The following is a 24,536-nucleotide window of genomic DNA, read 5'->3' on the forward strand; positions in this document are numbered from 1 at the left end:
ACATGATTATATTATATTTGAAAAAAAAAATTTTTTTTTTTTTGTAGTTCGAAACCAAGAATCACATAGTTTGAAACCAAGAATCACATAGTTTGAAACCAAGAATCACATAGTTCGAAACCAAGAATCACATAGGACTAAAGAATGTTTTAGTTGCAATTCAAAATTTCAAAGAGCGCTCAAACACAGGTAATCACGTCAGTTAAACAAAAAGATTTGAAACTTTAAGTTTGAAAATTAAGTTTCTATTTCTTTAATGAGCAATCCTTCATCTCCGATCCTACACAGCCTGCTAAACAGACAGTAATTTAAAGTATCGGACAAAACATGGTGGACAAAACATGGTGTACAAACTCAAATTAAGAACAAAAACTAAAAAAAACTAGTAAAACAATTGAACATATTATTTTTTACGTAGTTTATTATGTTCTTAACAAAATTTAAAACGTTTGAATCATACTAAAAATCACTAAAAAGGTTTTAAAACACATTTTCCCTAACAAGCTACATTTTTCTTTGGACAAAACAAGGTGAACATTCAAAAAATTGACTGAAAATTCAGAAAAAATCAAAAATTAACTTATTATTTTTCAAAAAACTTCAAAAGTTAACTTAATATTTGGTAGGACCTTCTTTACTTTTAATTACTGCTTTCATTTTTCGGGGCAAAGACGCAATTAATGAGTCAACAATTCTCATGTCAATCTTTCGCCAGGCCTTCTCGATTTGTTCAAATAATTCCTCACTGGTCTTCACATTTGCACGCTCAATCTTATTGTCAATTATTTCCCACAAATTTTCTATGGGATTCAAGTCAGGGCTTTGTGCAGGCCACTCCATTATGGTGATATTCTTGTCCTTGAACCATTGTTTTACAATTTTTGACATATGTTTGGGATCATTGTCCTGTTGAAAAATCCATTTTCCATTATATCTTTGTAAACAAAGATATAATGGAAAATGGATTTTCCCATTATATCTTTGTTTACAAAGATATAATGGAAAATGGAAAATTGATTAACATAACATCTTCCATTATATCTTTGTAAACAAAGCGGTCCATAATTCCATTAATTTTGTGAATAGGACCAGTTCCTAGTGCTGAGAAACACCCCCAAACCATAGAAGACGTTTCATACTTAACACTCCTCTTGGTATATTTAGTATTGAATCTGGTGTTCTTTGGTCTCCAGACTCGCTTCTTGCCGTCGCTTCCAAAAAGGTTATATTTTGATTCATCACTAAAAAGTATGTTTTTCCACTGGTCTACAGTCCAATTTTGGTTTGCTTTGGCAAACGCAAGTCTTAGCTTTCTATTTTTAAAGGAAGTTAGCGGTTTCTTGGCAGGCATTCGCAAAAACAATTTTGCTTCGTTAGCTTTTTGTTGCACAGTGCGATTAGAGATTTGTAGTTCAAGTTTTTCGTAAAAATGTATTTTGTTGAGAAAAATGTGTTATAAATATAGTATGATTCAAACGTTTTAAATTTTGTTAAGAACATAATAAATTATTTAAAAATTAATATGTACAATTGTTTTACTAGTTCTTTTTAGTTTTTCATCAACTTTTGTTCTAAATTTGAGTTTGTCCACCATGTTTTGTCCGATACTGTAGCAAGAAATAGTATTCGGATAAGTCTTTGTTAATTTCATGAACTACTTTTGAAATTTCTTTTAAATATACTTGAGGTTATTTGTGTTAAGGTTATTTACATGTAATACTTCATTTAAAAAAGTGACCTACAGTTCTGTGAATAAGTTTCAGCCAACTACTTTTTATCTTTTTTTAAAAATATGAAGGACTTTTGAAGTAAAAAAATCAGGTTTACAGACATATTACAAACAAAAATATCTAGAAATAATTTAATCAAATATGGTACAAATAGAAAAAAAAATTAATCCTTCGTATGTCCGCTTTTCGCTTTGATCACAAAAGCGAATTTTCTGGGAATTGATTTGTATAAATTTGTAATTAAATTTTGTAGAATATTAGCCCACTCCCTTTTTAATACTGGGAAACGTTCTTTGACATTTCTGGGGTTACATTCGACCATTTTTTTATCCAATTAATCCCAAACATGTTCAATAATGTTCAAATCTGGACTTAGAGTGGGCCAGTTCATTACTTCGAGAACTCCCTCCTCACACATGTTCTGTAAATATTATTTGGTCACTCGGGAACAATGTTTGGGATCATTGTTTTGCTTCAGAATGAACTTATTACTAATTAGTCTCATTCCAGATGGCTTTGCATGATGTCTTAAAATTTCCACATATCGTTCTCCTGTCACTTTGCCATCAATTCTAATTAAATCACTTACTCCAGATGATCAAATACAAACCCAAACGAGAACAGAACATTTACCATGTTTGATTGTTGGATGTAAATAACCAGGGCGATAAGCCTCTCCAACCATTCTTTTTCCATAGTGTTGTCTTCTGCTACTGAACAATTCAAATTTTGATTTATCCGTGTACACGGTTTAACATTTCTTGGGTCCAATGATTATGCTGTTTTGCATATTTAAGTCTTTTTTCTTTATTTTCACGACGTAATAAAGGCTTTCGAACTACAACACACTCTCTTAACCTATCTTATAGAAAATATCGTCGAATCCAAGATGAGGAAACGTTGGTACCAGTCGCAGCTTGAACGTCTTAGGTCAGTTCACTGGAGGTTTTTTTCCGATTCCGCAGACACTTTTTTAAAATACTTCATGTCATGTTTTGTAAGCTTTGGAAGTCTTTCATTTGAATTTTTATCCTCAAGAGATTCCGTTTTTTTAAACTTTTTAATAATTCCTCTAAAAATGGCTGTCCTTGAAATTTTTGTTTTTTGGACAATTTGTCGTTGAGAATATTCTTCTTCATGAATGACGATTATTTTTGTTTTTTAGCCTTCATCATGAGGAACAGCATTTTTTACGTTCCATTAGTGGAATTTTACCCATTTTAACACTTTAGTAACATAAAACACAACTAGAAAAAGTTTTGTTCTCAGAAAAACATAAAATAGTATTAAGCGCGCAATATCTATGAAATGTCTTTACAAACTGTACTATCATCTAATATATAGCCCTCAATTAATAAAACAATTAATAAATAGAAATGCAATAGCAAACTAATAACAAACGAACTAATACGCATTAGTTCGTTTGTTATTGCATTTCTAAAATTTTAATAAATATTGTATTTGTTTATTAAAATAGTGTTTAGTTTTAGTTTGAAATAAGACATTTTTTCATGTAAAAAATATTCAGAAGCTATTATCTATATAATAAAGTAGACATGTCTGTCGGTGACACCCTGTAAAAACCATTTTTGCACAAAAACATTGACACGCCAGTATTTTCGCATGGACAATTATGTGGCGTTGTCGAGGGCAAAATCAGTGAGTTCTTTAAAAAATCAATTGCCTTAAAATGTGAAAAAAACTAAGAGTATTGTTTATCGAAAAGTATTTGAATAAAATTTACAGTTTACTTATTCGTATGAAGTATTCATACTAAAGCAGCTCGTTCAAAATATGTTAATAAAACATGAGTTTTAATAAGTGGGTTAAAACTTATTAACAGTACACAGGCTGTTTTCTCCCAGGAGTAAAAATAGGAGTAGGAGAAGCATTATGAGTAGAAGGAGAAAGAGCAGAAGAAAAATGTAGGAATAGTCAACATAAAACACATTCTAAGCTGCACAAGTAGTATTTTCTCTTAGGTACGTTAAATTCTTCTTCATCGAAGAAGAAATTAACGTACCTAAGAGAAAAACTTCGAGCAGGGTCTTTGTATGGTTGATCACCTTGCAGGTCTTCTAAAGCCTAGAGTGAACATTATCATAACAGTCTAGAAAGGAGAATTACGATAATTTGATTCAGTAACCTAGCAACTCAATATATAATAACTGTAAAATAAAAATGTAATAAAAGTTACGCTCTCAAACCAATCGCAATTAAAGCTCGTAAATCTTCGCTATTTAGAGCATTCACATTCTTTTAACAGTGAATATCTACAAGTAACTTTAAATTGCAATTGGTATGATTGGTTAAAGAAATACGAATGACGTCGTGCTCTTAACAGCTCTTTTATCTTCAATTTATCTATTCTTTCAAAATAAAAAATAAACAAACAAAAAAACAATAAAAACAGGATTCTTGTTGAATACAATGGTTAAAATAAGTAAAATTGAAAGCATGAAAATATGAGAACATATTAAAAAAATGATTATTTTATTTTTTAATAGTCAGTTAATTCAACAAGTTGTTTTGTATTATATTCACATTTGTTTTTCAGTATTTAAAAAACTACATTATATAATTTTATGATAATAACCTTTAGTGCTAAATAAATATAATAAATAAGCTTCTAACAATAATAGACAATAAGTCTGGTAATATAAATATCCGAAAAATAAGTCTTTCCAATTTATGTGGAATAACTTGACTAAAATATCATTAAATGTTGCACATAAAAGCAATATCTAACTATTCACAGGACTTTTTCTCTCTCAAAAATATGGCAACCTTAAATACAATTTCCATAACTATCCAGAGCTTATGGATCTCCACTCTACCTCATAACAGTTTTAGTTCGTGCTTATTATTTCTAAAAAAATATTATTCTATGCTGCACAAGGAATATTTTCTCTTAGGTACGTTAAATTCTTTTTCATCGATTGGAAGTTTCGAGCAGCGTCTTTGTATGGTTGGTCACCCTGCAACAGATCTTGTACAGCCTAAAGTGAACATAATCATAAAAGTCTAGAAGTGAGTCTTGAAACGATAAATAACTTGATTCAGTAACCTAGCAACTCAATATATAATAAGTGTAAAACAAAAATCCAATGTCACTTATACTCTTTTTAAAATTCAAAAAAAGAAAACAAAAAAAACAAAACAAAACAACAGAGACATGGTTATAAAAGTTAAAACTTTAACAAAATCATAAGTTAAAAAGATTAAGATTCTTGTGGAGTAAAATGGTAAAAATAACTAATGTTGAAAGTATGATAACAAGTGAACATCATATAAAAAAGATGGTTTTATTAGTAAAAACGTTCCAGACTTTTAAGAAAAAGCCTCATGATAATCAAATACACAGCCATTTATTAAGAAAGTTTGAATGAGTTATATTAAAGATTTACCCTGTAAGATGCATTTAAATGCGATCTGTATTCCTTTTTATTGCTTTGAAGCAGGGAAGCAGTTTCAGTAGCATATTTAAGTTTGGACAGAAACTTTTTCACACTCATACCACTTTTATCAATCTTTCGAGTCATCATCTCTCTCTCCCTTTTGATGAGTCTCTTACCAATTGCTTCAAAGTCTTCATCTAGTTTTTTAGTACGTACTGCATGGGCTTGATGTTTAAAAGAAAAAGAAAACTCAACATTAAACACACACCTAAAATCTTTAAAATAATTAAACAAAATGAAGTTGATGACAGAATTTTAAACACACAAGAAGTGAAGAAAAATCAAAGTTACCATGAGTCAGACTGTGCGCTAAGAAAACTAATTCCTCAGTTTGTCTCTCACTACATTTTGCTCGCTTACCTATAAAATGAGTTGAAAAACATTAAATCAAAATTATTAGCTTCTTTTTTAAAAAAATGTTTTGTAAAAATATCTACATTGAACATACATTTTTCGATAGCTGCCTTCTCCAAACTATTGAACATATGATCAACACCTAAAGACTGCTTTTTATGCATGTCTTTTTGATTTTCTAAAAATGCCAGCATTTTGTTCAAGCGGTCTGAAATTCTGCCATAATTTCGCACTAGTCCTTGTGCCAGCTTACATTTATTTTTCTCAGTTACTAACTGCTGGGTCAATTCATTCATATCTAAAGAGATTGTTGAAGCATGAAGCTTAAAATACATGGCAAAGAGAAAAACTTTGAAAAAAGTAAATTATAAAAATTCTTTTTACATTGAGTGGTGGATAATATAAATTACTTAGCAAAATTAAAACACTACTATTTATCGTTTCTTAACTGAAGAGAAAGAACATACCCACTGACTCATCTTCTGCAAAATTTATCTCCAGTGTATAGTCAGGGTTTACATCCAAAGCTTCAAGGACATCCCTATCTGTTAGAGACACTTCATGAAACTCATTGTATATTTGATGCCTTATCTCATCCATTGACATATTATGATGTATATCATTCTAAAGTAAATTTCAAAATTATAGATATTTAAATAAGCTAAAAGTTTTTTACTTATTTCTTTTAGAACTTTAAGTATTATGAAAGAAAAATTTTAAATTTTATGATACAAAGAAAAATTTCACTCAAAAATATGAACAGAAAAAACAAAAAGTTAACAGTAGAACATAAATAAAATTTAAAAATTTGCACCATTCTGGTCTTTTTATCACCAATATAACTGCCATCGCCAATAGTTTCCTCCACATTCATCTCCTCCTCATCATCATTATCATCATCATCATCATCTTTGTCATCATTATTGTTTACTTCTTCTTCAAGTTTCTTGACTTTTTTTTCGTTTTCATCTCTTTCTTTATTTAACTGTAACATTAAATTTTCACTAAATTTCATAAGACATCATAAAATACATCCCATGAGGGATAAATCAATACACAGTTTAGGTAATATAACTTATAACACAAAAACACACTTCTTTTTTGTCTTCATCCACTTTAAAAAACTTTGCTTTTGTTTCTTTGAGTTTTTCTCCAATTGCTAGTAGTCCAGGATAGAGTTTATCTGTGATTGCTTTACCAATTGATTTCATAAATCCCATCTCAAAACATGTTTCTGCTTCAAGAGCTTTATTATGCTTGCCCATAACAGTAACATTAACTTTGACAGCAAAGCAAGCCTTTGATGCTAATTCGAGAGAAGTATTAAAACAGGCATGATGAATCTCAATAATGTTCTTTTTTACATATTCAGAAATATCTTTTGCTGCTTTTAGTCCGGCTTTAGCATAATTACTGACACTATTACTTATAGCCTCAGCTGCATTAATAACTTTTTTAGATTTTTCTACCAACTCTTTTGCTGAATTCAAAATACTCATAAACAAGTTGTATCGCAACTCACGTACCTTGAGTCAAAATTAAACTTATATATTTCATTAAAAGCAATGTTAAATATTTAAATATATATATATTAAATTGAAGTTTAAACCAATTAAATGATAGTATAAAAGAAAAATGTTAAAAAAACTTTTAATTTTTTTTTACTTTTTAAGCAACAAAAATGAATTTTATTCCACTAACCTCTTGTTTTGCTTTCTTTGTGGCAACTTTAATAGAGAGGTATTTTTTATAAACAACACACTTTGCTAAACAATTCTTCTTTTTAAAGAATCCATCAACTATTAAAAAGAAAAATGCAAGCAAGTTTTAAAAAATAAAAAAAAAAAAAAAACAGATGAAAAAATTTTAAAAACCAGAAAACCCAAAAAAAAACTTTTAAAAAAAGCACTCACCGTCTTCACATTTGTCTGCACAATCTCTGTCAATTTTACTTTGGTATTTTTTAATCTTACCAGCTGTAACAGCCATTTTATCAAGAATATTCTGGACAGTTTTGTTTAAAGACTCCAAAATTGAAACAATTTTACTGTACCATGAGGCTAAAACCCATTATAAAAATGAAGAAGTTTTTATACATTTTCTATACAATTTTTTTAACCATTTTATGAATTCAAATAGATTGTAATGTTTGATTAGCTTTTTTGGTAATTAAGTTATAAGTTTAGGCTTTTAGATACCTTTAGGTTCCTTCCATGCCAAATAAACTAATGGCCCCACATGAATCACCACAGATTTTAGTAAAGCTTGTTGGGGTGATGTAAGTCAATGAAATACTGAAAATTTCAGCTCAATATTCATGTGAGTCTTAAAAATTGGCTCATTTAAGAAACCTAGTCTGCTTTATGTGAAATTTCTCTTTTGAGTAAATTTTAATTCAAATGAAAAAAAAATGAAGTTCTAAACTTTGACAGGCTAAACTTAAAAATTCCATTCTAAAGACTTTATGATTTAAAGAAAATAAAGAGCTTGTTCTTAAAAGCTGTTTTTTTAAATAACTCTTTGATTCAAAAAATTTGTCACCTGTGATTGTATCAACATTTTTTTCTTCAAATGCAAAAACATGATTAAGGTAGTTGTTCAAAACTCCCTTATACTGTAGAAGTCAGGGTTGAAGTTATGAGGGGGTTGAAGGCTATTTTCAAAAGAAGAAAGAAAACACTATGTAAATCATTCTTGTTCTATAAAAATCTTTTATTTGAGAGACATGTAATGAACCTTTTAAATTGAAGATAATTTTAAAAACTGGGAAAGGTACATTTTGATGATTTGTAGCTTTTGAAAAAAGATCTCTTATCACCTGAATTTATCCCAATGTCTATCCAGTATGAGTATATCAACATCCAAATTATTTTGTAGCAATACAAAAGCCTGCCATATTTTACTTAGTTTATATTTGATAAGGGAGACTTCATATAAAATGACCTACTTTTTTAATCAGCTGTTACTTAGAACTATATAAGATACTGAACTGAAATTCTCAGCAATTGCTTATCTCATTGATATACACTGCCAAAATAATGTTCATCAAAATCTGAGGTGGTCTATGTGGGACCTTTTAGAAATTTGAACTTTAAAAAGGGTTAAAAAGTGACCTCTACTTAGTTGATACATTTAAACATTTTTGATGAACATCTCAGTAACAATGATTTTTTTAAAATAATAAAATGCATAAAAACCATACCATGCTCATTGACTTTAGCATTAGTGGTTGAAATAATTTCGTTTGTTTTTACAACAGCATCTTCAACCACATTATTAGCCTCACTGGTTGCCTCCTTTAAATCAGCTGATAAACAAGCTGCAACCTAAATATTTAACAAACCAACATTAATCCAATCTTTGAAAATAATCTTTGAAAATGTCTTAAATGGTTTTAAATTCTAAAAAGATTATTTCCATAACATAACATAAACCATCTTTACAACAGTTTTAACTTAGACCTTTCAATTAAATTTAAATGTAAAATGTATTCAAGTATGCAGTATGTAAGAGTTGTAAGTACATAATGGCAAAGCTGGGCAAGTTACATTTTTTTGAGTCTGATATCTGATAGTCCAATATCTTGATAGCCTAATATTTTTTGATTTACCAGTCCAATTAACCTTTTAGTTAAACTTTAATAAACTCAAGTATGTAGTATATAACAATTGCAGCCTCTGCTTAATGGTAATTAAAAAGCAAGAGTTTTTAACGCTTTTAATTACCTGAAATCCAGCTTTGTCTAAATTCATTTCTTTTCCGTACGGAGCCTTTACAGACAAATTTGCAGCAACTATACCAAACAGACTTCCTGAGACATCAAACTGCATGCCTCTTTCACCAATGTCAATTGTAACAGCTGATGATATACCCAGAATCCAAATAGCACCTTGTATAAAGAACTTAGCCTATAAATAAATGTTGAAAAAGCATATCATATACAACACGTTGATCTGCATAAAATAATGATGCTCTATAGTTGATCAACTAAGCTATATTTATGCAAAAATAAAAAAATTGTTTTACACATGGATTTAGTTAAGTTTGGTTGCCATTTGCTGTTCCCAGAAAAACTATCTAGTAAATAAAAACTATAAAGTAAAATTCAAGTTAAGAAATTAATGCCTACTGATGTGGGAGAAATTTCGATTAAGATCTTTGGTCCATTTTCTTGATCTTTTAAAGATCTTGCCAACTTCAGAGCACCATTGAAAATTTCAATTGGTGATAATTCACAGTCAACTAGAAGTTTCTTTGGATTGACCACTACTCTACTATAGGCTTTGAAACCAAGAACATGAAGTAAACCCTTCAGCTGGAATCCAAAGTCAATCTTTTTACCGAGCTGCTTAATCTCCTTGCCTGAAAATTGAAAAATTAACAACTTTTGTTTAATCAAAACTGATTAAAAAAAAAAGAGAGTTAAAGTTGATATAAATTCTCCTTTTAAAAAAATCTTTTGTTCTTGAAAATGAATATTACTTTTAATTATTCATTCAAAATAAAGATGAATTCTATCTAAAAAATCTTAAAGATGATTTACAAAATTTATATTTAGTATTAAGAGAGATAAAATACAGGGTGATTTAGCTTTACACCAGAGTAATATGCTAATTACAGGTACCAAGTCTGTGCCAATTGGATTCATTTAATGATTATAATGCCTGTCAAGGATAAACAGATGATTTGCAACCACGATTCCTTTCCTTTCTCTTTTCAGGCTACAGCAATCGATGAGAGAAACCCTTATATCAAAATGATCACTTTCAACAAGAAATTCAATCTTCAACTGCCATACAGAAGGTGGAACTCACAAGAAACAAACATAAGACTGTGTACAACAGCTATTACAGGTTTCACAACACTGAATCTATCAAAAGAAAGAAGACACAAACTTCTCCTGCATCAGAAACAAGAAAAAGGCAAACAAGCTGATTACGAAGAAAAATTTGTTGAAATCTAGCTCATTCCCAGCAGAAACTAGCCAGTGATCACAATTTGTCACAAAATATTCACTGCATTTTAAAGATGATCTAAATATGTTGACATTCAAACATCACAAGAATAAGCTTTATGCAACAACTGGTCCTCAAGAAAAACTTTGACAAGCAAAACTCCTGAAGACTTGCCACATGAAATTCAATCCTGAAAATGCTAGATTCAGTGACCAGAAATTTATCACCATAGAAGAGAAATTTAACTCCGAAACCGCCGCATGTATGTTACAACTAGGGCTATCAACAGAGACCATCTCTTTGATTTAAAAAAATATACAAACAATAAGTATATTTGTACTTACCTGTACCAGTAAAAACCTTTCTAGAACTGATAACAATATTGAGATAAAAATAAATTTTTTTATCTAAAACGCCTTTCAAAAAATTAGTTCTACCTTTTGGGTTAGAAGAAAATCCTATCGTGAGTCCCTCTGGAAAACCTGAATCTAAGATCACTTGGGGAAGTTTCAAATTGTAACCAAATGCCTCAGAGCATGCACCTACTGAAAGCTTATTGATTTCTGCATAGAAATGATTGTCTATTGCCATGTCCATTCCACCTGCAGCTTTTACAATGATTTCCTTTCCTGGAACTCCAAGACGCACTTCACCTGAGAGCGCTGAGAGAGAAAAGACACAGAACATTATTGTCTTCAGTCAAAATTGAAATCTACTACACATCTAAAGTGGCATGTTGAAAAAACTTACCAAAACTACGTAAAGTAAATACTGGAAGTTGAAGTGCAACGCTGATGCCAGCATTTCCAAAAGCCAAATTAGGTATTCCAAAAGGATTCTGCCATATACCATGCATTGTTCCAGCTAGTTCCAAACCACCAGTTGCATGCAATCTTATAGAAACTAACAAGGAAAAACATGAGCAACTTATCAACAGTTAAAATAACTGCATAAATAAGAAAATGTTTTAAAACTAATTCACTCACCTTCAAATACCAAAGGTTCTGGTTTTAACTTCAGTGTCAGTTTGCCATTTAAAGACAACTCATTCTTTAATCCGAATTTCACCTCAAAGTATATCGAGTTTAACACAGCCGTTTTGCTGAGCTCCAATGACCCTCCTTCATAACCAGCTTGTAAAAAAAAGTTATCATCTTGAAATCCAGCAGTTACAAATAGTATAGCATTTGGGGACATCCTCTTCTTTGCAAATTCACAAAGTTCGTTTTTCAAACAATCTTCTGGTATTGTCAATGTCCCTCGAAAGTATATTCCTAAACGATTTTCAAACCATTTTTAGCAATAGTAAAAAGATTTATTTTATGACTTACAGGAAAAGAATTAACAAAAAACTACAGCATAAATAAAAGAATTGCAAAAAATAAAATAACTTTAACTAGTCTAAAAAGTAAGAGATAAAAAACAAAGCTTCAGTAACAAAACTAAAATACTGAAAATGATGTCCTTACCTTTCTTAACTTCTTTAACAGCATTTTTAACTTCAGGCAAGGTGAATGAATTTTTGTCAGTACTTGATACAATAAGCGCTGAACAAAAAACAAATATATATTTTTAGTACTTGTTATTACAAAAATCTTTTTCTTTGTTGATTGACATATTTATCTCCGTTGTTTTTGCAGAAAAACAACGGAGATAGAAATATGATTAAAGAAGATAAAATGTTAGAACTACTTGTCATATATTTCTAGCAACATCAGTTCACTTAATTAGCATCTTGTCTCTCACATTAACTTGTAATGCAATAAGTTACAACTTCAACAACTTTCAATAAAGGACACAACAATTTGAAATTTCAGTTGAAAGGTCTTGTCATGCGTATTCTTTCAGAAAAAGAAAAACTCTTTGATTGTTTATCAGCTGTGACAAAATCATTATGAGTTACTAAAATATTTGCAAAGATGTTGCGGAAGGAACATAAATGAAAGTTCTGATAATGGAGTCAAAGTTCATTTTACTGCTGTTTTACTGTGATGTAATATAAGTAAATAATCATAATGTATGATAACATTTAGCTAAAAGATTTTTGAAACTGTTTACCAATGTTAAGATTGACCATCCAGTTAGTGCCCATGATGGTTTTGTTAAAAAGATGTTGAAAAATGTTGTCGATACGGATATCTTTCATGAAAATCGCCAACCCCATTTGTCTTTCGCTCATAGCCCTTTTGCTTGAAACTACTTGTTCCTCTTTGTGGGTATAAGCATTTGTTAACTCCCTTTTCACATCAGAACTTTCGATTGCTGAGCCTTCTGTCTCTTCTTCTTCTTTCTCTACTTCATAATCAACTTCTTCCCCTGAGTCAATTCTGTTTCTCTTAGCTGAAATTTCAAAAAACCAGATAACTCTATATAGCAAAATATTTTCCTCTGTAATTTTTTTTTTTTTTTGAAAAACAGAAAAACAACAAAGTAAACTAAAAATGATAAACCTAACCTAGACGAAAGTTAACCTTGTACGGATTGAGATTTGTTGCTGAAACACTACTTCGATTCATGAACTGAGCAGCGTGATTGTCATTACTTACAATGAAGTTTTCAGACAGCTTAGGAAGCTGATAGACTGGGATTTCTTTGCTTAGCATATACGCTTCAAGTTTCATTCCTTCCCAATTAAATAAAATAGGATTTCCTATCAATCTAAGTTAAAAAAAAAACATTGTCTCAACTTATTCATTGAACCACTTCTTAGCTATTCCTCCGTAAAATTATAGCTTCGGTATGTATTTTTTACAATATGCAACTTATGATTGAACCACCTTAATGACGAAACATTTTTTTTATTTTTTCCATTTTTTTTTTAATTTGATTTTCTGCTTAACATTTGATTTAATCAACTACATATCATTTACACAGACTTTTTAAGGAAGCTTTTTCTGGGTTCAAAATGGATAGAACTAAACTACACTAAAAAACGTAAATATGTGCTTTTTACTTTGTATGTAAAGTAAAAATGTACTTTTTGAACATAGACTAAACAGAAAAAAAATCTACTGAAACTTTGAAGAAGCTTTTTAAAACTACAACCGGTTACTTACCTAACCTCCTGTGGAACTCCAAGACCAAACTGAGCTGTTACAGTAAGATCTTTGATTCCAAAATTAAACTTTGACATTTTGGATTCCATTTCAGCAGACAGCCCTTTAGTACCAAACGCTTTTATAAATTCAACAGATGAAAGGAAAGCAATAGAGCCTGAAAATAAAAACATTTCATTTAGAAGTGTTAAGATAAGAAGGAAACAAACAGTTAAAGAAGTCAAACCTTTTTCTAACATATGTCATTGTTAGAAAAAAGTTTGGCTTATTTAACTGTTTGTTTCAAAGATTTAAAATATTGCACAAAAGTATTAGGCCAATGTAAAACACCTTTTTACCTTTTAAATCAAACTTCTCATCTTTTTTTTCTACTTTAATCTTAATTGATGAACCAGCTAGCTGGAGCTCAGCATTTAGCAAAAAGTGGAACTTCCCTTTAACATCATGCTTAAGTTGAAACTCTGCGTTTTTAACAGATATGAAGGTATTACCAAGAGTGATCTACAAAAGTATACTAAATGCATTTAGTTGGTCATCATAAACAAAAAATGTTTATTTTTTTACTAATAGCAAAAGTCTGTACAAAAGAACTCTTTCATCTTTTGAATGCTTTATGTGCGTAAAAAGAACGTACCTCATCAGGGATCTGTATGGAAATTTCTACTTCTTTGGTTTTAATGTTCACGTCATACTTTTTGAAAAGAATCTTAAACTTTGACTTAAAGACGTATTTGTTAAGAAGCTCAGTGGCTTTAGGAGCTAATGCAGCTAAAATATTCATTCCGTCTTCAAAAATGTCTGGAGGAAATACAAAAGAAACCTTCTCGCTCTTTATGATCACTTGGAACGCCATGTCTTTTGGTATGTTGTTTAGGTTTGCAGGAGAGCCAATGTTCTTTAGAATTTTGTTTACTGGAATATTAAGACTAACAATGGTACCTTCTGAAAGACTTTCTGAATGAGTTGGAATAGAAGCTTTTAATAGCTCTTTGATTTCTGAGTCTTTTAACTTTAGTATATCTTTGTTAGCATACTCTATTGAAATATCTAAGACAAGATCTTTTATTATTTCTATTTCATTCAGGTCTTTTTTGATAATTGCTGAAATGACTTTTAGTGGTTGAATTTGTTTAAGAGAAGCAACAACACCTACTCCAACAGGGCCATCATCTGTTTTCTGAACAACTAACAAAGCATTTATGTCTCCTAGCCCTGTAATCCCAGTGGCCTTACCATTTATAACAATTTCGTAGCTTCCATCTTCGTTTCTCAGAACTTTGATTATTGGTTTTTCAATAAACATTTTGGAGAAAATGCCTCCTTCGTTGACAATAGCTTCCCCGTTTTCGTCTTCTTTTCCAGCAATTACTTCAGCGGAAGCAACTTCTTTGTTTTTTAAAAAGAACTTTGAGAAATCCGTAACTTTGATTTCTTCTGCAAATACTTTTAGAGTTGATGAGGAAGTTTTTTTGTCCTTTTTTGCTTGAACAGATAAAATTTGGCCTGCGATTTCTACAGTACCTTTTATGTCAAACTCAACGTTGCTAAAACTAAATTCTTCTTGCAGCTCCAAATAATTAAACTTCAAGTCTAAATCACCTTTAATTATCTAAAACAAATATTTTGAATTTTTGTTAAAAATAATTGTTATGATTCTTTTTAAACATATAAATAAACATTTAACAGTTAACAAAAAATAATTAAGGATAATTAAACTAATTTCATCTGTTTGTTCCATGAGGTGATTGGCTGATAATTTCATCATGGTTGATGATCTGATCGGTTGTTAACTTGATTTGTAAGTAAACAAGTTTTATAAACAAGTTAAAAAATAACTACGCTAGTAATTTATTTAACAAAACGATATATCAAAAATGGATTAACTTTCTTAGGTACTCACTTTTAACTTATCTTTGATAACATCAAAAGGCTGGACAGACTGACAGCTAAATTGAACATCACCTTTCAATTCACCACATGTAGACAAAACAAATTGTTTGACTACAAAAGCACCAGGTGAGAAAGCACTTTTTGTCAAATTTTGTAAGCTCTTAAACTTCTCTGTTTTGCTTGCAAGCAATTCAAATACTTTATTAAGTGATAGCTTCTCAACACATGCTTCATCTGGTACTAATGTCCAAACACAACCATTTTTAGTATTTTTGATAGTACATCCCATGACCTCAAAAGAGGTTCCACCATCAGGGGTTTTTTCTCCAAATAATGCTGCAAATGAAGGTAAACCATCTAAAGTAAAAACCAATAGATATATAAATCTTGTGCAAACTTTTTAATTTCTCTAAAAATTTCTTTAAAAATATACATCTGTGTCTGCTTTTGTTATATAATATTAGTATACAATAGTACAATTACATACAACTGGATATCGAATTCCCACTTAACTAACTATGATATAAAAATACACTTTATCATAATAAAAAAAAATTTACTTTCACTCTGTAAGTTAAAAATATCTCTTTTACGAAGCTGTGTTTTTATATTTTGGTGAGATTCAGCAAAACATATGAATACAGTAAGAATAATGACCAAGTGCATCCTGACCTAAAATTAGAAAAACTTCTTTATATAGTTTTTATCAAATAAGTTGAGAATAGTAACATTATGAAATATAAGATTTATATTTGGTGCTTCTAATGTTTAAAAAATTCTAATATTAGATAGTTGAACTTTAAAGCTATAAAATACCCAAGTCTCCAGAAAATAAAAATTAATTAGCAAGGATGCTTAGTATAATTGGTAAGAGCTGTGTGTTATGATCATTAGATTTTTGCTCTAATTCAAAAATTGTCATCCTAACGTATTAATACTAAAAGCATAAAAATCGAAAGGAATATAATAATGGTAACATTTTTAAAAAAATTTTAACTTTTTTAGAAATACCTTAATCTGAAACTAACAGCCATTCTTAACATTACTAATAACAACACTGGTACAGAATTATTACTGTGGTGAAAATTTGCTCTAAGTAAAGATACTTGCATGAAAATCTTGCATTGATATAATAACTATATGTAACGACATGAAATAACTACAAAATTAAAGTGTTTGGCTCGCACGTGGTGAGTGTTTATATTGGTTACAAAAGGGAAGGATATTTCGTTCGTTTTTATAGCTCAGCCTTTTTACACTAATTAATTTGGAAAACGTTCAGAGCGGTGTTTTCAACGCATAATTAAATTTCTGGCAACGCTCTAGGATGCCCCGATTAACCATCAGAGATAGTTCTTTTGAGTTCAAAGCAGTTATTTATACTTTTTTTTTTTTTATCTAAAATCTAAAAGGGAGGAAGTGAAAAAAGTAAACCTGGCTAGCTCTCTTAATCATATAAACGCAAAATAAAATTAAGTTGAAATAAGGACAACGTCTAGATCTCGGTAAAAGGGCTAGCCCTGCAAACGAGCTAGCCCGTAATTTTGACATTAATTACTTTAAAGCCTTCTTTTAATACATTAGTGGTTACCTATCGCAATTAAGCGTGTGAACACGGTTAAAATACAATAAATTTGAACTAAATTAAGGAGATCTGTAATATATTTCGTCTCCCTTATTTTAAAGGATAGAAAAATGGGACCAGCTTTACTATAAAAGAGGATTTTCAAAATATATTGAATCTATCAAAACTTGGCTGTTATCAAATATTTAAAATTTGGCAATCTGTTCGAAACAATGCGGAATAATATTGGAAACATTAGCAGAAATATCGGTGTCTAATTACATTCTAATTACCCATTCAATTGTTATTTTATCGGGTTATTTACAAAATTAACACGTGTTTTTATAACACCTTTTTAGAAATTTTAAAGCTGAACTTTGTTGAGTAATCATTTCTTTAAATTAACTTCATTGAATACATAATTCATTGAAAACAATACATCAGACTCTTTGAAATAATTCAAGGGATGAGTAATATTTTTTTTTTTTTGGTTTCAAAAGTAAATACTGTGCTTCTTAAAATACAAACTTCTCTTCAACCTTCAACAAGTTTTTGTTTATACAACTTTAAGTAAATACACATAAAATAAAAAATATCGTACAACTATTTTCTATAAAAAAAAAAAAAAACTATAACAGTTCACGTTCATTTTTCGTGGTTTAAAAGAAAAAGAGTAGATGCTCCTAACATGCCTCGCTCTACTTTTTTTTTTGTTGCCTCGCTCTACTTTTTTTTTGTTGTACTTTTTTTGCTCTACTATTTGAAATTGCAAAAATTTTGGAGGAATCAAAAACCTTTATCTACTTTTTATTGTCTAATATTATTCAAATTTTAAAAAAAATTTGCCTTTACATTAAATGCGGAAGAAACTTATTTGAAAAAATGTGATCTCCAATAGAAATTTTGTTGAATTCTCGGAAGTTCAAGTCAGTTATAATATTTAATTCAGTACGATAATTGGGAAAGTCCTTACAGCGCAATCAAATGTGACAAACTCTGAGGAAAGAAAACGGAAGGTATTATAAAAACATAAGTTTAAAATTTTAAATAAGTTTGTAATTCTTACTCGATTTGAACATATTACTTTATCGAGCAATTAAAAGTGCTAGACAAATATAATAAAAATGAAGTGAAAAAATAAATAAAAATGAAGTGAAATAATAAATAAAAATGAAGTGAAAAAAAATGAGTGAAAGGCAAAGTAGACACATCTGTATAACTGTAATAAAATAAAGTCAAAAAAGATTTTTTTAGAGTGTCATTCATATTGCATATTAGATGAAGAGATTTCAAGCGAAACACAGAGAAAGATGCAAAAAAAAGACATTCCACCAGAAAATGGGGCTTTTTGATAACTACGCAAAGTTGATGTTAGTTTTGTTGATAACTACGCAAAGTTGATGTTAGTTTTGTTAAGAAACTGCCAAACTCTACTCCAGCTTGTTCTATAGGTATTCTACATTCTACAGAGTCTTTGAATAATCTTAATTCAAGATTAACTATGATTAATTTAAGGTATGGCATTGGCAATAGGTCTTCTAAATGAAGAAATTCAAGAGTCTCGAAACAAAAGTTTGAATGTTATTATGAATGCCATTCATACAAAGTTTCGAGAACGAGGCAAAGTAAAGATGCTAAAAAAGACTGTTTTGCACGTCTGATCCTGTTTTGTCAACAAAAAACAAATCATTAAAAAAAAATCTTCTGTGTCGCTGAACTTTTTATTTGTAGCCAAAGGAAACAACCAATTTATATTTTTTGAATATAAAATTATATTATTCGTTATCTTTATTTTCAGATTTTGAAAATAAATGTGCAAAAAAAAGTGTTTATGCTTTACCGACTTCACATACAGAAAATAATAAAAATAAATAAGACTAGAAAGTTACAAAAATAAATAAAAACCAAGCATTCTGACAATAAAAAATGATAAAACATTTTGATAAAATAAACGCAATTTCAACCCACTATTTGGGCGGAGCGGAGTGGTTACAGAATAAGATGTCTGAGGTTTGACCCGCTAAAAACACATCCAGAATCACACAATGCACGTATTAATACCAATATTTTAAACATTTTAGCGCTGCAATTCTTGGCGAGCGCTACAAAAATTTATTTTTAATTTCATTACATTTTTTTTTAGTTTCATTAATATATTTACCAATTTCAAATACTGAAAATAATAATAGCAAGTTAAATAAAAAATTCAAAATATTCAAAGTATGTGGATAAACGTAAAGTATGTGGTTAAACATAAAATATGTGTATAAGCGCATGTACCAAAATTTATCCTTTTAGGTTCAAATGCCACTAAATGCTGTAAGACATCACAGTATAATTTAGATAAAAATAATCATTTTAGATATTATTTTTAGCTCTAGAGTTTGGACAGGTTCCATAACCTGATCTTGTATTAAACCCTCCTCTGAGGAAACAAATTATGCTTTTGTTTTACACGTGGCTTAGAAAGATTTACTTCTCGTTTTCTCCCCAAATTTTAGAATTACACAAATCTAAAACTTAAGAATTACTTCAGTAGTTTCAGTATCTTCTAGACACAGGGGATGGGTGGGTGGAGGGGTATTAAGTGTGACTTACCACACTTAACACACCTTTTTTGTTTTCAATCAAATTTGGTGCTTAAAGCGATAATTAACATTTATTGAATGGCAAAGCAATAATTTATAAACTTTGGTCCGTAAAGCAATAATTAATATATTTTGAACAGTATTTTTTAATAAGGCTCCTCTAACGAGAACTCACCAGTATAAAATGATGAGTTGTCAAACATTAAATGTTAACTAAATGCTATCTTACGACTTAACGAGTTAACGACTTATAACTGCATATTGAACAATTAACAAAAAGTTAAAAAGTACTGTATTGAAAGAGTAAGTGATGATTTATATACATATAAATATATATATATAATATATATATATATATATATATATATATATATATATATATATATATATATATATATATATATATATTAGAATTATATATATATATATATATATATATATATATATATATATATATATATATATATATATATATATATATATATATATATATATATATATATATATATATATATATATATATATATAATTCTAATTTAATATGTTCTTTTCCTTATACTATATTTTTATTTCTTGAGGAAACCGCCATTTCAATAGAGAAAATTGGTAAATTAAAATGATGTGGTTTTACTTGTGTAAAGAAAATTAATTGATCACAAATTGCATTAAATCTTCCGAACTTTAAATGAGCTTAAAAATAAAGTGTATTTAGTTTGATACACCTAATAAAGTGAATAAAGTAAATTAAATTTTGACACCCCCCAAAAATATACTCAGTAACCACCCAAATAATTTATATATTATAACATATAGTATATTTTTTTGGGATGTGATTGGGAGGAGAAATCGAGTAAAATGAACTTAAGAACAAAGGATTTTTAAGTTAATTTACCAATATTCTATCCTTTATATGAGCTATTAAAAACGGATTTACCAACCTTACAGTGTATTGGTGTAGCGTGTGTCAAAGTATCAGTATATCAAAACCAAAAGTTTTCTATAACCAATGCATAACTCTAATACTGATTATGAAAACTGTATAATTCATCCTCAATATGTTCAGTGTCCATTTTCTTAACTTATTCACTGAGCTAACGAAAACAACAGCTTACAAACAGCATTTACGCACAAGACATAAACTTCGTTGCTTCACTGATCAATTTACCAAAATTTAGTATTAGTATTGCTAAATTATAAATTGCTTTTTTTTTCATTCCTTATTATCATTATTATTTTTGCAGTCGCCTCTGCTGTTATTATAATTGCTATTTTTATTATTACTATTATTATTATTATTATTATTACTATTATTATTATTATTATTATTACTATTATTATTATTATTATTATTACTATTATTATTATTATTATTATTATTATTATTATTATTATTATTATTATTATTATTATTATTATTATTATTATTATTATTATTATTATTATTATTATTATTATTATTATTATTATTATTACTATTATTATTATTATTATTATTATTATTATTATTTTTATTATTATTAGTATCATTATTATTATTATTTTTATTATTATTACTACTTTTGTTAACACTACTATTATTTTTGTATTTATTATTATATTTTTTTTGTAAAACAATTTAAAATGATTTTATTATTACCCTAAAAAAAAAGTTAAAATGAAAATAAATTTTGGAGAGCTACGAATTCTTTATGTTCCCGCTTTGACATGAGAAATAAGATATTTGCAGGTTATCTGCCCTTTTTGTTTTTGGATTTTTGTAAGAATCAATTGATCACCAGAGGCATTTCGCTTTAACGAAAACAGCGATTTGTTTTAGAAACTTGTTGTAAACAAAATGACGTTTTAATTCAAGCACCTTGAGCATAAAATACAGAAATAAGAAACGCAATAAAATTTTAAAATCTGTCATCCGTGGCACATTTTGCTTTTAACTTAAAAATGTGAAGCGTTAAATATTTTTATTTAATTTATATAAATTTATTTAAATAACTTTGTTTTAACAACTTTATTTATGTTACTTAAATAACACTTTAAATTGGTCAATTAAAAAAAAGATTTAAAATATAAAAAATTCAGAGTATGCGTTAAAAATATCTAAAATTACCGAATTAGTCTTTTTAAAGAGGTGACGTTTGTGTGAAAATTTCCTCTTAAATTAATGATTAAAGGGAAGTTATACTATAATAACAATAGTAATACTGTAATAATAATAATAATTATTATAACAATAATAATAATAATAACAATAATAATAATAACAATAATAATAATAATAATAATAATAATAATAATAATAATAATAATAATAATAATAATAATAATAATAATAATAATAATTATCATCATTATTATTATTATTATTATTATTATTATTATTATTATTATTATTATTATTATTATTATTATTATTATTATTATTATTATTATTATTATTATTATTATTATTATTATTATTATTATTATTATTATTATTATTATTATTATTGTTATAACAATAATAGTAATAATAACAATAATGATAATAATAATAATAATTAATAGTAGTAATAATAATAATAATTATTATTATTATTATTATTATTATTATAAAAATAATAATAATAATAATAATAATAATAATAACAATAATGACTTAATATAATTTTATTATAACAACTTTACTTATATAACTTTACTTAAATAATTATTTAAATTGGTCAATTTAAAGAATTATATTCAGAGTTAAAATAATCTAAAATTACCAAGTTAGTCTTTTTAGAGAGATGACGTTTGTGTGAAAACTTCCCCTTATATTAATGGTTAAGGGGAAAGTTACTGGCTAGTTCAATAGAAGAAGACTTATACAGGCTATGTCTCTACTATAAAGGTTAAATAATGTGTCAGGTAATTACAGGTAATTAATTAGTCGCAAAAAGATAGAACTGCTGTCAAGTTGTTTTTATATTAGAAACATTTACCGCCATTTTTATTTTTACGGAGGCAAATGTTGTAACTTAATAAACCCTTTCAACAACTTTTTGACGAAAAACTTTAACTTAGCATCAGCATATAAAAAAACATTAACTTAGTGAAGTTGCGTGTTAGGAGAATGGGCTTAAAATATCGAATACAAATATTGACAAAGGAAAAACAAGTGCGGTTCCTTTACAGTTTATTACAAAACGATTTGTGCAATCTGAAGATCGAAAATTAGGATGAAATTATCACACTTTATATTTATAGCCAAGCATGTCAGGAGCTCATTAATTGTCGAGTTTATTTTTACCTTTTTTTTCAAAAAAAATTTTCAGTTAATGAGTTTTATCTCAAGTCTGAAAGTTAGTGGTTATTAAATAAAGATTGGCGAGCGATGACGTGTGATGACGCTTTGAGCATTATACAGATAAATAGTTGTTAATTTAAAAATACAGATGGTCTACACCTACTTAACTACATCCGGATCAACTAAAACTTGTATGTGGAATGTATTATATTGTATTGGGACTACTTTATCTTAGTGCTTGCAGCTGCTTTAACTGTCGTTTTGGTCCTCCAGGAAGATACTGCAGCGAAAACCTCAGTGGCTATTATACCTGTTTTGAAGGGAAATCGACGTATAAAAAATGTCAAAGCGGCACCCGATGTTCCTGTTACTTAGATTACAAATGTCCGACTAACAATACTTGTGAAGAGTTCTACAAACCACTGCCGATGGTTGGTTCATTTATTTTAGATTATAAAGGCTATCGAACGGTTCAGACTCCGCAAGGAAAAATCGTTGAACGTCTGCGTGGTACGATTCAACAAAACATAAAGAAAAAAACATTTTTTCAAGAAGATGTTGTTGGCTCAACACGCAAGTTTGTTCTTATTGTTCCCAATACGAAAGGCAAATTCAACATGGTAAATCATTTTATCAGTCTTTTTTCTTATTTCTTTTACTGTTAATGAATCTTTAAAACATTTGTAAAAAAAAAATATTTTTACAAAATTTTTTTTTTTGCAAATTTTTTCTTTACAAAAATATTTTTGGAATTATACAATTTGTTTAAATATTCATTAAAATCTCTGATTTTGTAAATTTTCAATTGGTCAACAGTTCTCATTTTCAATTGGACAACAATTCTCATTTTCAATTGGACAACAATTCTAATTTAATGCAAATTGAAACTAAGAATGGGAGATTTTTAAACGTAAATTATTTCTTTCTTTTGACAGAGATTTTTAAATGAGTTAAATTGCTCTTAATCTTTTCTTATTTCAAACTTTAGTATGAAGGAACATTTACTAAAAATTGCATCAATTCTTCACTAAACAAGTTCAGTGCATTTCTCGATGAACTTAACCATTTCACACGAATAAGAAGTAAAAAAATCAGTAACTACATAACGGAAGAAACTTGGTATTTTCGTAAAGGTAGGCGCCATCTTGGTGAGTCTTTAACTTCGTGGGAATGGATTGTCAAAAGTAATATGAAAACCAAAACTTTAGAACCGATACTTTTCCAAAAACATTTTTATGGAAGTGCACTTATGAAGCAAAACGAGGTCGTGTCTTGGACATCGATAACAGTTGTTTCAAAATCACCAAGTGACCAAGTTTTTCGAGTCCCGAGTATTTGCAAATAGTAACTTTATTGGTTGCTTATTTCTGGGTTAACTCATTTTTTAGTCTTTACTTTTAATCGGGTTTTGTAGTTGAAAAGATTACAACTTCTTTTATTTGTACTATAGCAATATGGAATGTTACTTTCTTACCAAATACTTCTTTTTTTTTTTTTTTTTGATAAAATCTTAAAACCAAAAATAGGTTTTTTTTTGGGCCAAAACAACTTTAAGAAGTTAGGGGCGATGCTAGAAAATCGTTAGAGGAGATTCAAATTTTTATTATTTACACAGAGATTTTTGGGGGTGCTGTTAGTTTCTAAATTAAAGTCTAGATTCAACCTTTAGGTTTATTGGA

At 28.5% G+C, this 24,536-nt stretch overlaps 2 protein-coding genes across 3 annotated transcripts; one reads left to right on the top strand and one right to left on the bottom strand.

The window, feature by feature from the left end:
* Positions 1-4,061: 4,061 nt before the first annotated feature.
* On the bottom strand, positions 4,062-20,787 carry LOC149878339 (uncharacterized). Of its 2 annotated transcripts, none has more exons than XM_090072839.1 (24): positions 20,534-20,787; positions 16,004-16,115; positions 15,454-15,800; positions 14,188-15,162; positions 13,892-14,054; positions 13,554-13,710; positions 12,953-13,155; positions 12,556-12,837; positions 11,967-12,044; positions 11,484-11,771; positions 11,248-11,400; positions 10,935-11,159; positions 9,672-9,904; positions 9,268-9,450; positions 8,745-8,868; positions 7,456-7,602; positions 7,244-7,341; positions 6,637-7,068; positions 6,357-6,527; positions 6,010-6,166; positions 5,637-5,840; positions 5,480-5,548; positions 5,138-5,352; positions 4,062-4,729 (listed from the first exon to the last, which is right to left on the bottom strand). In XM_090072839.1, the coding sequence occupies exons 2-24, from the start codon at positions 16,107-16,109 to the stop codon at positions 4,616-4,618; spliced, it is 5,124 nt and encodes a 1,707-aa protein (XP_089928965.1). In that variant the 5' UTR covers positions 16,110-16,115; positions 20,534-20,787; the 3' UTR covers positions 4,062-4,615. The 2 variants fall into 2 exon arrangements, with proteins under 2 accessions (XP_089928965.1, XP_089928966.1); XM_090072840.1 differs by having other exon boundaries at positions 20,539-20,644.
* Positions 20,788-22,276: 1,489 nt separating this feature from the next.
* On the top strand, positions 22,277-24,335 carry LOC149878340 (uncharacterized). Its single transcript, XM_090073264.1, has 2 exons — positions 22,277-23,477; positions 23,846-24,335. The coding sequence occupies exons 1-2, from the start codon at positions 23,058-23,060 to the stop codon at positions 24,200-24,202; spliced, it is 777 nt and encodes a 258-aa protein (XP_089929390.1). The 5' UTR covers positions 22,277-23,057; the 3' UTR covers positions 24,203-24,335.
* The last annotated feature ends 201 nt before the right edge of the window (positions 24,336-24,536 follow it).

This window comes from Hydra viridissima, unplaced genomic scaffold (genome assembly GCF_058129835.1).
Source record: "Hydra viridissima isolate aposymbiotic clone 2 unplaced genomic scaffold, HvirCarnegie_v1 scaffold_15, whole genome shotgun sequence".
Classification (NCBI taxonomy): Eukaryota; Metazoa; Cnidaria; class Hydrozoa; order Anthoathecata; family Hydridae; genus Hydra; species Hydra viridissima.